At 42.9% G+C, this 17,507-nt stretch overlaps 1 protein-coding gene across 1 annotated transcript in view; it reads left to right on the plus strand.

Moving 5' to 3' along the window:
* The window catches only part of LOC147009927 (uncharacterized), a 91,137-nt gene that overhangs the window by 45,786 nt on the left and 27,844 nt on the right, over positions 1-17,507 (plus strand). The window contains exon 6 of the mRNA XM_085861213.1: positions 6,693-7,555. Coding sequence (XP_085717339.1) covers positions 6,693-7,555 — 863 coding nt within the window. The remainder of the gene's footprint in view (positions 1-6,692; positions 7,556-17,507) is intronic.

Here is a 17,507-nt window from a genome sequence, read left to right on the forward strand (position 1 = left end):
GTCTTGTTTCTGAATAGTCATTGTGAGGAATTATAGTCCACTTTGATAGATATATAGGAGTAACCTCTTGCACGTGAAAATGCAACATATGGTTGGCCATGGGAGAACACAGGGGCTGGGAGGTATATTCCGAGTTTGTCAAATGTTTGGCCCTGGGATTTGTTTATGGTCATCGAGTATGCGAGTCTGACTGGAAATTGCATCCTCTGCAGTGTGACTGGAAGGTTGGCGTCTGATGGGGCAAGTTTAACATGATATAGGCCTAGCCCTCGACTGAACAGGAGCAGTGGAGGGTGACCAAGAATCAGATTGCACATTTCAATGAATGGCACTTTTTGGCGCACATCCGACGATCGAACACCGCTTGGACGCTTTAATTTGAAGAACACACACGCAAGACACAACACAGGTTACGATGGTAATTGATATTGACAATTAATGTAATGAACTGCAGTTTTTTTGGTGCATCCGAAAATCGAACACCTCTTTAATTTGAACAGTTAACACGCACGCATTCAAGGTACAGAATCTATTATCGGACACCGTACTTTCGAAGAACAAAGAAAAGAAGAGAATCCGGGCAATGAAGGGATGACCTCATACCCGTTCCCTGGTTCCCCCTACCTTCAGATTAGAGCCTTTGATGTTATCTGGATGTAGGCCTATTGCAACTTATTTTCGGGTGTTTTTAATATATACGTTGGATTTCAGACACAAATTGACAGTCCAAGAGGGCGTGTTCAGTCCGGAAAAGAGCCAATCGGGGTACATCATGTTGGCAGAGCTCTGGCGCTCATTGTTCCCCTCCTTCCACGCTGATTTTTAACACATGACAACCATTGCTGATGTTCTGAGCTATACTGTTTGATGCAATGAGTACTCCCTTACTCGAGTTCATATTTTTTGGATAGACGGCAGCACTTACCGGACAGCAGTTCAGCGATGGCGACCGAACGGGAATAAATGCGGCCGTCGATGGGTTGATAATCTTGTTAAAGCCACGTTGTCATCCAATTCCAGCTTAGAAATTTAGTGCATCGTCTTCGTCACATTAAGAAACCCCAGTATATGGGAAATGAGCACATTCCTGCCAGCGGTTTCGGAGGAGAAACTTCAAAATACGCGCAGACGTTAACAGAAATAATATTTTTTTTAAATAAATCTTTACTTTAAATACAATGTTTCTTGTTACATTTTTTGTGTCAAATTCACCTTCTGAGGTAGTCAGCATGTGCAGAAGAGGGTTTTAAATTGCAGACGCTGTTTTCGAGGAGTGGCATTACGCCTCTCGGTGGTGACTGTCTGTCGATGACAGACGTAATGACGTCAGCGAATGACCGATGATGTCATGACGGAATTACGCCTCTCGGCGGTGACGTCACACGTCGCCATGCAAACGAATGTAAAATTTAGAAAATCGCCCAAAATTCCCAAACCTGTCCGTCTGGCGCGATCTCACGTAGCCCATGCTGTTCATTAGACCACAGACCACCCGCATGCCGAAGGTGGCGACAATCCGTCCGGCAGTTTTGGAGGAGATACGTCAAATTACACGCAGATTTTAACAGAAATATATATATATATATATATATATATATACATACATATATACATATATATATATATATACATACAGTCATGCACCGCTTAACGACGTTCCGGGCAACGACGGATCGCATATACGACGGTTCTGCCAGCTCTGAAAAAAAAAAAATGGAAAAATATGTGGCTGAAAAATTCCTATCGCCGAGTGATGTAGCCTCGTATAAAAATAGCACATACAATTATGTACACTCGACAAACATAATACCTCATAATGATAATAAACAACGACAGTGTGGCCCTGTTATAATGCGATCGCTGAGGTCCATAAAATGTCATCGCTAAAAAAACAGGGTCGTGTTAAATCGGGATTCAAGGAAATCGGCTTTCAAACTGAACCAATGTTTGCACGTTTACCTTCGAGCAAGTAAATTACCTTTGTATTGAAGAATTCCACGAATAAATCGTTGTTGTTCGTCAATTAAAACACAAATATATTTTTAGTGAAGCTTTTTATGTTGATAAAACAATCGCACTGTTCCGAAAATATATCACAATTGACAGGTGCTCGTTTATTCATTTGTAAATTATAACATCGATACAATGATTACGGATTTATAAAATCCAAACGCTATTTATTCACCTTTCTATAATCGATGCGAGAGGAGGTTGTAAGCTGGTGCTAGCAACACTGATGGCCGTCATGAACTGCACAAAGGTAAATCTAACGTGTCTTCTGTCTCTTGGATGTGTGTTACAATTGCCGACAGTATTCAGCACAGTAACATGCCGTACAGGTTTGTATCCGAGGAGCAATAGGCTACACCATATAGCTTAGGTGTCTAGGTTTGTGTAAGTACGATGTTCAAAAATGAAAAAAAAAAATGATGTTCACACAACGACGACGTCGCTTCACGACGCGTTTCTCAGAACGTAACCCCGTCGTTAAGTGGCGTATGATTATATATATATATATATATATATATATATATATATATATATATATATATATATATATATATATATATATATATATATATATATATATATATATATATATATATAGTGTTACGGCTGTGGAAATTCGCATTACACCATAAAGGACCCTCAGGTGAGATATCTTCATAGGTACATGTGTAGTTAGCCCAAACCCGTTGTATAGATGGAATTTATGTGATCCATCCGGGCTGCGACGCTTTGAGTTCGGCGTTTTACTTTTTCTATCTTTTATTTCAAACACACATTTCAACAACCACGCCATCCCCATCACAGCGCCAACCACACTGCAACCACGCCACCTCCACCATCTACGCTACTACATCTTCGCCACTATGTCCGCTTCCGTACGGCAAACAAGGGCGCCAAGGAAGGAGCTGCGAGGACGCGCGGGTTTTCCCGCCTGTTTTTCCCACCATTTTCCCCGCGCTTGGTGTGAAGGAAGGGGGAAGGGCAGCTCGCCGCCGATTGGTGGATGACCAGCGTGAGGCGGTCGGGGAGAGGGAACGCCCCTCTTCGAGAACCCTCTCAAAGGAGGGTGGAGCCGAAAACGGGGGCGGAGTAAAGGTAGGCATCTGCCATTCCCCACACCATGACCTCGAGCATCAACGTTTCCCACCCCCCCCCCTTTCTATCTGCGCTGAGATAGCGCCGGAAACCCCGTCCGTGGCGTCGAGCGGCCAACACGTGCCGGCACGAGGCACGCCGGAGAGGACTCGCCTACCACGCCAGGGATCGGAGTCGCGGCCAGGCGCGACCATGCCGACGGACGTGGGAGAGGCACTCGACGGCCCAAAGGGAAGTCACCATTTTCTTTTCGGGGTTTTTGTATGAATCTTGTGGCACCGTGTCTCGTAAAGTAGAACTGTTTAAGTGTTGCCGTGTGTACGCGTATTCGGTTGTAGCTCTGCATTGTTACTTTTGTTTTGGCTGTTATATGTGCATTTTGATTATTGTATGGCTGTATATCCGTGCTTTGTGTCTGTGACTATGAATAAAATGCTTGCTTGTTGAACTGTGCCCATTTCGCTTCGTCTTTTCTTTATTGACCCTCCATCTTGCATCACGTAAGGGGTTCGTAGTGGGTACAACATCCCGGTAATTAATATGAACCGTCCAGGTCGACGATAACACCGCTCGGTTATCCCGATAGTACGGAACGGGCCGCCCAAGTGGCTCGTGTCCGGAGTCGACCTGCGGCGAGGTACGATCGCCCGGTTTACCATCCGCCTGGGTACTTAGGTAGGTCGAGTTTGGCGAACAACCCGATCCTACGCGGGTGGCCGATTGGCACGATTGTGGTGAGGTCGAAAGGCCCACCCGTGACTAGCTCCCGGCGTTGGTCCGAGAGGGTTACGACAGAATTGTCCGTCCGGTGGGCGACGTGCCGCGATTCGAGTTACGTGGCCGTTCGCACGCCGGCGGGCACGAATTCGCAACAATATATTAAATATATATATATAATTGAATTTTTTTTTTTTACAGACTCGGGGGTTCGAGGCTCGGCACGATGGGAAGCACTTGGGTCTCTCCTGAATACTCATTCCTGAGGCCGCCGGGCACAGATAACTCGGTGCACCGACGGGTTGCGAAGCAACCACGAGCGCCGATTGGCACTGGCAATCCTGGCAGGGTTAAACTGCCTCACGTGATAACTTACCTGTGGACGGTCGAACAATACAGTGAGTGTGCGCTGGCTAACGAGCAAATTAGTGAGGCAAAGCTTCATGGCTAAACTCACGTGTGGACCATGCTGGACCAATGAAGGAAAAGACGGAACAAGCTCGGTACATTTGTGACATAAGCAATTTATATATGTGTGGCAATAATGGAAGATTTTAATACAGGCAATATGTACAGCTGGGAGAGTAAGGATTTGTGGGGTGCAGCAAAAGAAATGCAGTTATATTCGAAGAGAAGAAGCAGGGCAGAGCTAAACCGATATAAAACTTCAACATTCTTAACTTATGCAAACAATACAGGCAGCATCAGACACACACCTCAGGAAATTAGAGAGCAAGAACGATGATCGGCAGTTGAGGGATTCTTGACCTCTTTCAATACCTTGCACAGCCGTTGAACCTACACTTCCCAGTTGCTTTGGAGCAGGGAGGAAGAAAGAAAACTGGGCCTGTCTATGGTATGTGAGTGGGAGGTGCACATGAGGTGAAAATGTAATGCAGAAAAGGAAGCATGAAGGAGTGGTTGTCTGGAATTGCTCTTTTAGTTTGTGCCTCTTCAGCAGACGAGACGGTAGATGGGAGAGACAGAACATGAGAAAATCTGGAAATGTCGATGGTAATGAAGATTGGCTGCAGAACGCAGTGGAAGCCGAGCGCTGATGTCCTGGCAACTCCTCGGCAGTGGCTCGGTGACTGGCTGACTTGGTGACCTCTGAAGTTATTTTATCGTCTGGGTGGAAGAGGAGCCAAAAAGTGGATCAAAATGTCCTGTCGGTGTATCTGAGAGCCCCCCCCCCATGGTGCGCAGACACCACCCTGAGAAGTAGCCCCACCCCACTAGACTCCGGAGCCAAAAAATGGCCTCACTTGCTGCCAAACTTGGCCACGCAACAGAGCTCTGGGATTTACATGGGGAGGGGGGCGCAGGTTTTTGTGAGCACCCCCTTGCCACAAACATGCGCTGGGCTCCAATCGAGGGTCGTTATTTAGCAAAGCACCAGGGCTACCCAGATAACGTTGAACAGGCCCCAGCGCATAATTGCGCTTTGAGCTACACGCCAATATGCTCTGACTCGAAGGCTCCATAATGGTGGGTAATGTCCGCTATTAACTGACATCCTTAAAGGACTGTGGTGAACATCCAGGGAACCGTCTGTGGTTATGGCATTTCGTAGCGGTTGTAATGAGGTCGGGCAAGCTTTGTGGTGAAGAGGTTAATACGATTGTGGTGAGGTGATTGAGGCATCTGTAGTGAGGATGTGTTTGTGGTGAAGAGGTTGAACAAAGGTTATTGTGGTGATTTTTAGGAAGGTGTTTAAAGTTCGTACGAAGGTTGTAGCATTGATGGTCCGAGTACTGTGAGGGTCCTGAGATGAAACATCCTTTGGTGAATGGTGTGCAGTTTGAACGGGGCCACTGCGGCATATGTTCATGAAGCTCTCTATTGATGTCACAGTTCAGTCTGCGGCTTGCATGCATGTGTGAAGGAGATGTCGTGTGTGAAACAAAGTAAAATTAAAAATGGATAAAGGGAATTTAAAAATGGGATCAAAGACCTAACTAAAAGTACGACACAATGCATCTTATACCCAAGAGATATAATGAAAGGCCTAACTGAATGAATACGAAAGAAATAGCTGTCTCGGGACCTTTATATCTTGGTTGCCATTGCCTTGGGGGAGTGCCGGCTTCGCAGAACTGCAACAATACATATACTGTATATTTCTAGTTCTTGATGCACTGTTTTGGATATTTTACCTACACTTCAAAGTGAACATCCAGAAATGAAGCCTGTTAATTACCTCCACAACCTGATGTTTTCACCCCTGTCTGTTTGTCTGTAAGTAAAATGTCTCAAAAAGGTTATGGACAGATTCAGCCGAATTTAGGTTGACAGTTTGGACTTGTGATGAGGACAAATTGATTCAATTATGGTGAAGATACGGATCCGGATGCTTGAATTTTCTAATTGATTCTTCATATTTGAGAGATGGGGCCAAAAACGATAGATAGCATGACATTTCAAAAAGTCATGTACGGATTCGAACAAAACTTGGTGTACGAGTTGGGTCGGTGACAAGAACAAGCCATTTAGTTTTTGATTCAGGTCTGGATGCAGATCTGGCCTATCAGTGGGATACAAAATATAAACTGTTCAGCCTGGCGGAGGTGTTCGCTTGGAATCATGGAGTTTCCCTTTGAAATGGTCTCTGAATAATCCCTCTCAGTCCCTGAAGTGGTTTTTTTAACTGAAAGTTTTAATTGAATTGCACTTTTTAACCTCTCTCCCCACTGGCATGGTTTAAATTAACAAAAGTAAATGCCTCACTGAAAAGTACATTGATTGGCTTCAGGGTGAAGTCTTCATGAAAGTGTAAGTTTTCTGATTCATTGCTGTTGAAAATGCATTGTTATGTCTTTTGTGTTTTCATCACTGTGATAAATATCCTTTTTTTTCTCACCAATCTTCAGAAATACAGACACCTGTCTTCAAGATGTTGTCTGTTCCCAAGAATGGTGTGACGTTCACTGAGAATGCTTTGCAGCAACACAAGGAAGGCGATGGGGTGAAGTTTATCGATTATAAACAGAAAAATATTCGTGTACATGAACACACGAAGATTCCCACTTCTGAAAACATACACACGTGCACCGTGTGCAATCAAACATTCGGATGCATTTCATCCTATCGGGTACACATGAGGACCCACCCTTCAGAGAATCAGTTCAAGTGTTGTGTCTGTTTCACAATATTCTCTGAAATCTCAACGTATCAGGATCACATGAGGACACATATTGGTGAAACACTCAACACGTGTCATATTTGCAACAAATCATTTATTCAGAACTCATTCTACAAGGCACACATGAGTACACATCCTGGAGAAAAGGTCTACAAGTGCTTTATCTGCAATAAATCATTCAAATGGAAGTCAAAGTACCAAGCACATATTGAGACGCACAGTCGAGAGAAGCCGTATAAGTGCAGTGTGTGCAGCAAATCATTCAGTGATAGCTCAAAACACCAGGAACATATGACTATTCATTCTGGAGAGAAGCCGTTTAAATGCCGTGTTTGCAATAAATCGTTTAGTTTTTACTTAAACTGCAAGGTGCACATGAAGATCCACCCAGAAGAGAAGCCGTTTAGGTGCACTGTGTGCAGCAAATCGTTTAGTCGTTCCTCAAACTGCAAGGTGCACATGAAGATTCATACGGGAGAAAAGTCATTCAAGTGCAGCATATGTGATAAACTGTTCCGTACTAACTGGCAATGTCAGAGTCACGTGAGAACCCATAGTGGTGAGGCCCCCAGGTACAACTCAAAAAAGATGTAAAATAACATCAACGAAGAGTATCTTCGCAGAAGAAGACTAATTCTGAAGTCATCCCTCTCTCCAAGAAACAAAACCAAAGTTTATAAACCATCTTGTAGTACCGGTATTCCAATGCAGCTGTGTAATTATATACTGGCCACAATTGGAGATCAACAATCGAGACACCAAAACAAGGAAACTTCTTACTATTTACAAGATATTCTGTAAAAACCAATGCATACCAAGGTTGTACTTACTGAGACGAGAAGGAGGAGGTGGTTTGATGGAGCTTAACCAAGTGCACAGAACATTGTGTATTGGACTAGCGGCGTATGTGAAGAGCTCAACAGATTACTGGATGAGATTTGTGCACGAGCAACAAAACGCCAATCCAGAAAAGGAATCCTTAATCCATTTAGCAACAAACTTCCCAAAAATGGTGCAAATGATGGATACTTCCCAGGAAAACGCAACAGAAATATACGCAGCACCAATGATTGCAAAGAAAAGGAAAAAAATTACAAAAAAAAATACTTGCAGATATTCTTTGATAAATGGGAGAATGACAAAAGAGCAGGAATATATATTTTTTTGAAAGAGCTTGACAGGACAGGGATTGACAAGGAAGTCTCATTGGAATGGCTATGAAGAGGTCAAATTTATTTGGATGGAGAATGAGTCATCATCAATGCCCAAGACCAAGGACACTGTACACTCATGCCTTTAAGAAAATGGTGGGATTGAGCTAATCAGACAAATGCAGGTTCTGTGGGGTAGAAACAGAAAGTACCAATTACCTCCTTTCGCGATGTAAAAAAAACTCATGCCGGAACAGCTGAACACAGAAAGACATGACAGCGTCTGTGGAGTAATCCACTGGCACATCTGTAAACATTTCAACATCCCAGTCCCAGAACAATCATGGAACCAAACCAAATCCTATCCTTGAAAGTTAACATATAATGCTCATGTAGGACAAGATGATCCTGTCAAGTGTGGACATTGCAAACAAAGCATTGCATCCGGACTTAGTGCTCAAACACAAAAGGAAAAGTGAGCATTGTTGATTGAAGTTTCAGTTCCCAATGATTTTGGACTCACTGCTGCAGAAATCAAGAAAATGACCAAATACCAAGATCTGAAAAATGAGGCCAAGAGGATTTGGAAATTGAAGAAAGCTGAAATTATACCAGTGGTAGTCGGATGCTACAGGAATGATAAAGAAAACCCTTCCTGGGGACTTAAAAATCATTTTGGGGAACATCACCACAAACGAGCTACAAGTGGAGGCTTTCAAAGGTTCAGTGAAGATATTGAAAAGTACCCTTGGAACGAGGCTATGAGAGCGAAGTTTCATAGTTTGGTTCATGAATCATGATCCTTTACCAAAAAGGAAGTTGAGATTTTGAATTATTGGAGAACTTCCTCCCACCTCCTGAAACCCAAATGGAGATAACAACCAATGGGATTAGTCATACAAGTGCTGCAATAAATCTATCTGCAACAACTCCCTGCCTGGCACACATGAGGACCTACACTGCAGATTGCAGCGGCTATTCTGAAAACATTGCCAATATAACAACACTAAATTCTGTTTTCTACCCCACTCCTTTCTGATCTTGCTTCCTCTTGTGGTCTGACTGCAACCCCCTGGTGGTGTAACTTCAAATACCCAAAATCATGGTTCACCTCCACTCATTGGTTCCTTTTTTTTCCACCCCATGTGAAACCAACATCCACATTTTCTGCAATCTCATTCACTCAGATATCAGATCATCCCCCATCCAAAATCATAATCCTTTCTACCCTCATTAACCCTCTCCATGCCCACCTCTCTCCAAATTTCCAGTTTTTCCTTCCTGAGAGTTTGCTTCTGTCTCCATCTTATCCATATATTCTTGCATCACAACCATTTTGTCCTTCAACCTTGTTGGGATGTCTCCCCCCCCCCTCTCTTTCTACTGTTCAGTTTGTTCTTTTCCACTCATATATTCTCTGTTGTACCTCTTCCATGAAACTCAACATTGTATTTGACAAAAAAGCAACGATAACCCAAAATAAAACATTAATGAAGAAACAAAAGTGAGAGACGAACAAGAAAGAGTAATCAGAGATTGAAGACCCTCACCAGGACTTGATTTGTGTGGTGTATTTTGTGTGGCAAATAAATGAAAGGATGTACTAAATGAAAGGTCGTTGATTGAAAATGAAAGGTGTAAATAGTTGGCTGCTCTTAGAACACCCTTATTCTGGACATTTCCATCTGTCTGTCTGTCCGTGAAACTTTGGTCAAGCCGAGGGGCTAAACCACTCAACCGATTCCAATGAAATTTGGTAGGTAGGACCAATATTTCTGGGAACCGTGTGCTTTCGAATATGGGACCCCGGGCCCGAGCAACGGCCCTTTAAAGTGGTCACAAAATCAAAAAAAAAAATCGAAAAATCGAAGCTTAGAGTTCTGTGCGCAATCTATCTAGCTCCCTTCATGCCAATTTGCAGCCCGAACAAAAATATTTGTAGGAGGAGATAGGTTTTGGGCGAGTACATGTCGAACATTTCACAAACGGTTAATTGCGAATATCTCTAAGAGAAAGAGTCTGATTTTGATGAAACTTGGGTGAAATGTGTACAATGTGGCTAGCATGTACACAAAAATGAATGGTTGCAATGCACACCTCCGTTGCTTAGGCCTAGGTCACATTTGCTCTACGGCGAGGATACGGCGGCCGTATGCCCTCTGAATTGACAGAAACGTGCAGCGGCCGCAGAGAAACTGAGGTGGCCTCAGGGTGGCCCTACGCCGTTTGGCTATATTTTACAGGCCGTAGGGGTCGCCGTGGAATTATAGCGCGGAGTTATAACTTTTTTCATTTCTACGTTCGCCGTAGCAATTCGACAAAGCCAAGCTATGACGTAGATGTGTTCCACGTCGACCGTACGTAGGGCGTACGGTGGGCTTGCGTTATTCGTTGGGTGGGCCGCACTATTTCCACGGTCGCCGTACGGTGGCCTTGTGGTCTGTGTGACTACCTGCGGGCAATGCAGGGTCGTCGCACGGTTCCCCTACGCTCGCCGTGCACCTACATACAGCCTCCGTGGCAGTCTGCGTCGACCGTGCGTCCACCGTGTGCTACCGCTAGAGATCGGAGTATAGGTGTTTGCCTGTACAGTGGTGCCCCCAGAATCCCAATTTAATTCGTTCCAGGAGGCTGTTCGGATTGAAAAAAGTTCGGATTCCAAAAAAATTTCCCAATAAGAAATAATGGAGTGAATTAATCCGTTCGTGGACCCAAAGAAAACCCACTTTCAAGACACTTTAAACTGAAATTACCCATGTTTAAGGTAAAATAAGATGAGTAAATGACCTTCGGTGGCGGTGTATTGTATGTAAACTGGTACAATCACCAATCCAAAGGTCCACACAGGCTCGAGCTCCGTCCTGGGTTCCGATTGCTCGCGCACTCTGTGAGAGCGCTGCCCCCCAGGGCAGCTCATCAAACATGATGCCCGCAGAACCACAATCACTTTCATCAAACACATCGGGCTGACGTAATCATGGATATTCCAAATTACAACTGGTTTTGCTGTGAAATTCAATCCTTGCCCGACAGTCCGTCACACCACGTGATCGGAGTGCTTTTTTTGTTATTAATTAAAACACAAGATGATTAAAAAAACAAACATCACAAATGAAGGTGAAAACACGAGGTAAGGCCTCAGTCACATTTGGCTCGGCGGCCGGAGGGTCTACAAAATGTACGGGCACTAGCAATTATAAAGCGGCCGCAGTATTTCCACGGTCACACAATGTAGCAGTCACATATGTTTTTATTTTTCAGGTAGCTCCACGGCATATTTATCAATTGTGGAGACCGAAAACGTGGGGGTGCTGTACGTTCTTTGATTTGGTGTCGCACGGTGACCTTGGGGCGTTCCTGCGGCGGCCATATAATTTTCAAGGCAGACGCAAGGTGCCCGCAAGGTGACCGCAGGGGGGCCCTAAGCCGAACGTGTGGCCAGACGGACGGTAACGAATGGGTTAATTTTTTTTTTACCAGTTCTTTTGTTTCGGCTTGTCGAATTTCTACGGCGAACGTAGAAATTAAAAAAGTTATAACTCCGCGTTATAATTCCACGGTGACCTTACGACCTGTAAAATATAGCCATACGGCGTAGGGCCACCCTGAGGCCACCTCAGTTTCTCTGCGGCCGCCGCACGTTTCTGTCAATTCAGAGGGCGTACGGCCGCCGTATCCTCGCCGTAGAGCAAATGTCACTGAGGCCTAAAGTATCGATCGACACACGAGAGATGCTTTCACGAGGACTTCCACCGACGAACTGAATGAACAAAGCGCGAAGATGCAGCTCGAACAGGTGGGGGAGACACGTGAACAAACATGAACGCCACGTTGTGTTCGGTTTTTTAAAATGTATTGGGTTTTTAAGGCAAAATTTTCTCGAAAAAATTGTTTGGAATCCAATTTATTCAAACAATGGGGCGTGCGGATTCTGGGGGCACCACGGTATATTATAGTTATAGTATATTCAGTTTTATATATATATATATATATATATACTGGTATATTTTTATTTCAGTAAAAAAAATAACTGGTATATATACCCACTCGTTACCGTCCGTCTGGCCGCACGTTCGCCTTAGGGGCCCCCCTGCGGTCGCCTTGCGGGCACCTTGCGTCTGCCTTGAAAATTATATGGCCGCCGCAGGAACGCCCCAAGGTCACCGTGCGACACCAAATCAAAGACCGTACGGCACCCCCACGTTTTCGGTCTCCACGATTTCTCAATACGCCGTGCGGCTACCCGAAAAATAAAAACATATGTGACTTCTACATTGTGTAACCGTGGAAATACTGCGGCCGCCGTATAATTGTTAGTGGCCGCAGATTTTGGAGACCCCACGGCCGCCGTGGCAAATGTGACCTCGGCCTTAGCAACAGCTAAAATACTTTATCGTACACTTATTGTGGACTGTACAGAAAAATCAATACCTCCAAAACTGGACCTACGAGGGACCTGTTTTTTTTTGTGCCCAAGGAGAATGTCTTACAGCTTCATATAAAAAAAAAATCTTTAGCGAATAGATAAATGGAATTACCAGGGCTGCCATTTGTTAGAGTCTCTTTGTAAACATGCCTGAAATTTCACAAGGCGGGTTTCTGGGCGCAAACTAAGAGGGCTGTGATAATCATATTTATTGTGCTAAATTGATTGATAGCAAGTACATGAATATCGGCTAGTCGCGTCGGACAGCTTTCCATCTAGAGCGAGCAGCCATGTTGCCGACCGGCTTGTCTAGTTGTAAATGTGTAAAGGTCAAATGATCTAAAGGATCACAATAGTCTCAAGGGTCTTAAAGGTCGAAGGGGTCTAAATAGTGTAAATTTAGGTCTAAAGGGAGTCATTCCACCTCATATCACTGGAGGCCTCCCAGTTGACCCCTCAGATTTACTTTAAACTTTCATCAAATAGTTTCCAGGTATCAAAAGGAAGCTGCGTAAAATTTTAGGTCCATAGATGCGGTCAACTCCGAGGTATTGAGGGTTGAAAATGTAGTTGTGGTCCTATTTTTATGGTCGTTGCGAGCATCACAAAATGAACGGCTACTTTTAAACTCCCACAACTTTTTTAAATATTAATGCTAGAGCCCTGAAATTTTCAGAGATTATTCTTCTATAACTGCTCTGTAAGAAACAAACATAAAACGGAGTATACCTCTATTAAATTTTACGACCTGATCAGTTGAAATCCAGAAAAAAAATGTTGGTTTTGTATGAAGACCCAACTTTGAGATCCCATATATTTTTATTGACCCATCCCAGAAGCTTGACATTTTTTCATGTAATAACTGTATGGTAGTAGTATTCAAATACATGTTTACTTTTCTTAATCAGTCATATATAATACAGTCATGATCCCTCAAAAATGGAAAATTTTCATTTTTCCCCGAAATTCAGGTGAGGATTGCAAATATATGACAAGGTGTACCACTTCAAATTGTTCACCATTGGAAGGAGCATATTCAAGTTTACAAAAGTGTCAAATATCAAAGTGGTATAATGTTTCTATCAATATTTTTAAAATATTTGAATAAATGATGTTCCGCCAGTGCTGTGCGCGTCGTGTGTGCTATTTAATGAACAGTCCTTTTACATGTAGTATATTTGTGTAGTTCATGTATAAACAATGTACATACATATCATCTGCTATTAGGATACCATGAACACAATACTTTGAAATTTGAATTTGTAATTCTTTGTTTCTCATTTGTATATAGCAAGAGCTTAACTCATCTGGCTGGGGCTAAAAATAGAACTCAGGAATAGTGGCTGATCTGCTGATGCCAGCAGTGTATATAGTTACATTCAAGGGAGGACATTTGTTGGGTTCCTTTGGTCCATGTGATGAAAGTTATTGATGCTCCCCTAACGTCAACTGGGAGGCAGTAGAAGCTTGCACCTGACTTGGAAAAGCGGATCAAGGACCTATTGAAATCATTTACGTGAAATGTTTTATTACATTTTTATTGCAGTATGCGATATATTTTTGTATTATTAATTTGAATCATCGAACTTATCATTCATGATTACCATGGTGCCCACACCACACACACACACTTCATGTATTCACGACTGTGTTAACAACAGTTTTTTAAAAAATATAAAATATATTTTTTTAAAATATACCACTTTGATATTTGATGCTTTTGTAAACTTGAATATGCTCTTTCCAATGGTGAACAATTTGAAGTGGTATACCTTGTCATATATTTGCAATCCTCACCTGAATTTCGGGGGAAAATGAAAATTTTCAATTTTTGAGGGATCATGACTGTATTATATATGACTGATTAAGAAAAGTAAACATGTATTTGAATACTACTACCATACAGTTATTACCCGAAAAAATTTCAAGCTTCTGGGATGGGTCAATAAAAATATATGGCGTCTTAAAGTTGGGTCTTCATACAAAACCAACATTTTCTTCTGGATTTCAACTGATCAGGTCATAAAATTTAATAGAGGTATACTCAGTTTTATGTTTGTTTCTTACAGAGCAGTGATCGAAGAATAATCTCTGAAAATTTCAAGGCTCTAGCATTAATATTAAAAAAAGTTGTGGGAGTTTAAAAGTAGCCGTTCATTTTGTGATGCTCGCAACGACCATAAAAATAGGGCCACAACCACATTTTCAACCCACAATATCTCGGAGTGGACCGCATCTATGGACCTAAAATTTTACGCAGCTTCATTTTGATATCTGGGAACTATTTTATGAAAGTTTAAAGTAAAACTGAGGGGGTCAACTGGGAACATTTTCTTAAATTTGGTCATTTCAGATGGAATGACTCAAGGGTTTTAAAATGTCTCGGGTTCTACATGATATTAAAATGTCTGAAAGTTGTGAACGTCTAAAGGGTAGAGAGGTATCTTGAGGGGCTTCGGGGTTCGAAAGGATCTAAAGGGTCTTAGAGGTCTCAGGATTCTAAAGGGTGTAATCGGGTCCATTGGGTCTTTGGGGTCTTAAAAGGTCCAAGGGGTCTTTTGGGTCCTCTGAATCTTTTTGATCCTCAGGTTATGTTCGGATTTTTTTTTGAGTCCATAGGTTCTGTGTGGACAAACAAACAAATGGATCTAAATGCAATGCCCTCTCCTCTGGTGAGGGTAACAAGTGAAAGTGGCAGTAAAAAGTGGATGGTCACCAACAAATGGAAAAATTCCACCAACACCACAATGATGGATAGCACATTCACTTTCGATGAAAATCCCACCATACTAACATTCAAAAAGAAGGAGCAACAAACAGACTGTGATGGAGCTTTAGAGCAGATGTGGGGGTGGGGGGGGGCAATATGAAAGTGCAGCCCCATTCTAGTCTTCTCGAGAAGTAGAAGATAATGATTAATTGAGTCGCGGTAACAGAAAGAAAAGCTGTGCAGCATTGTGGGAAGTGAGACCATGGCTGCACACCAGAAGCTCAACAACAGAGCTAGATTATAACAGAAGGAAACTAGAACGGGCACTCGGTAGAGCGCATACCTTCGCCACCGTTACTTTTTTCCGGGCACATTTGAAAAACGTCCATGACGTCACAACTATCAGTCCGATGGATGTCAAATTTGGTGTTAGACGTCATTGAGGCCAGTCCAACAAAATGGAATGATAAACACTGAAAAAAATCGAAAGTTAAAAAATGACGTCATCTTGTGACGTCATTTTGACGTACTTCCAATGACGTCACTACCAATCGCGGACTGCCATCCTGAAAGCTCTTATTTCACGGAACATTTTAACGTTGGTTTCATGTCAATAGCTCTATTAGATCTGAAGTTATGCCTACAAGTATATTTTGACCTTGAGTGTGACCTTGACCTTGACCATAGAGTTAATTTGCAAAACCTGTTCATAAATAAGCAGATATTTTGGTACTGATCATAATGCCTGGATTTGGGACAATTTCCTTGACAAATTACATAGATATTTGAATATAAAATGTCAGGACATTTTAGCCACAATTGAAAAACGTTATGTTCAAACGTCAATGATGTCATAACGGTCAGTCCGAACGACGTCAAATTTGGTGTGTGACGTCCTAAAAGTAAGTCCTACAAAACGGTATGATCAAAACTGATGAGGTCAAAAAATTGAAAATTTACGTCATCTTGTGACGTCATTTTGACGCACTTCTGATGACATCATGTAAATCTAACACCACGTACCCGAAAGGTATTTCTTCATGGAACAATATGGCGTTGGTTGCATGTCGATAGCTGTCTTACGAAGGAAGTTATGCTCAAAAGTTTGTTTTTGACCTTTTCATCACCTTGACCTTGACGTTTGACCCGATCGCTCCCAAAATCTAATCAAATCGTCCTTGGATAATCACGAATCATCCCACCCATTTTCATGCAATTCGGTTCAATACTTTCTGAGTTATGCGAATAACAAACAAACACACATATTCACAAATAAATAAATACACAGCGACCAAAACATAACCTTTCGCAGAATGCGAAGGTAACAAGAATGACACATGGTAGAGTGCATACTTCCGCCAGGCCAAACAGCCGCTTATCGGCTGGATTTGTGTCTGGACCTTAACGAAAATCTAATCGGCTTGTTCGTGTCACCAATCCAACTCATCCACTAAGTTTTGTCATAATCTGTCCACAACTTTTTGAAATATTTGTGTACTTTTACGTGGTGTTTGTGTACTGGTGTGTTACATAATTAATAATAGACATAACTAGAACTTCCACTTTATAATTGCTGGCAGTGATGACCGGGTACCAAGACATCCCACTTTGATGTAACTCCATTCTGATTGGACACCCATGACGTTTTTTTATTGTCATTCAATTGAATTTAGAATGTGATTAAAATGAATTCAATTCAAATCATGGAAGACCAAATAGGTACAGTCCTGCATTGGAGTAATCAGAAGGAACCCAGGTTGGTCAAGTATGGGAGCATGCGCTGGAGCAGCGCGTCACTGCATCAACTTTCCGCCGGTCCTCCAGAGGCCTCCGTCTGGCCATCCCCCAGGCAGATTCCTGGCCCATCCCCATCTCCTCGAGATGCTGATCAACCTGCTGCATTCACGAGGCACGTGGTCAGCCCATTGGCTTCCTCCATTCATGCGGATCCCTCTCTGAGAGAATCTGCTGAGCAGCATCAGCAAAATGAGCCACATGTCCATATAGCCGCAGCTAACGCTAATAGACTATGCAGGGAACAAATGTCATTTTAGTCTCTCTCAACAACAGCTCGTTGAACACAAAGTCTGACCAGTGATGGCCAAGGATTCTCCGAAGAGACCTGGTGCCAAAGGAATTAAGTCTCCGTCTCAGATCCCTGGTCAGAGTCCAAGTCTCACATCCGTAGCGGAAGACTGGAAGCACCAAGGACCTGAAGACTCGGACTTTTGTCGTCATATATTCTTGGACTCTCGG

This window comes from Eptatretus burgeri, chromosome 17, assembly GCF_056783735.1.
Source record: "Eptatretus burgeri isolate ZD-2024b chromosome 17, Ebu_testis_v1, whole genome shotgun sequence".
In the NCBI taxonomy this organism is placed as follows: Eukaryota; Metazoa; Chordata; class Myxini; order Myxiniformes; family Myxinidae; genus Eptatretus; species Eptatretus burgeri.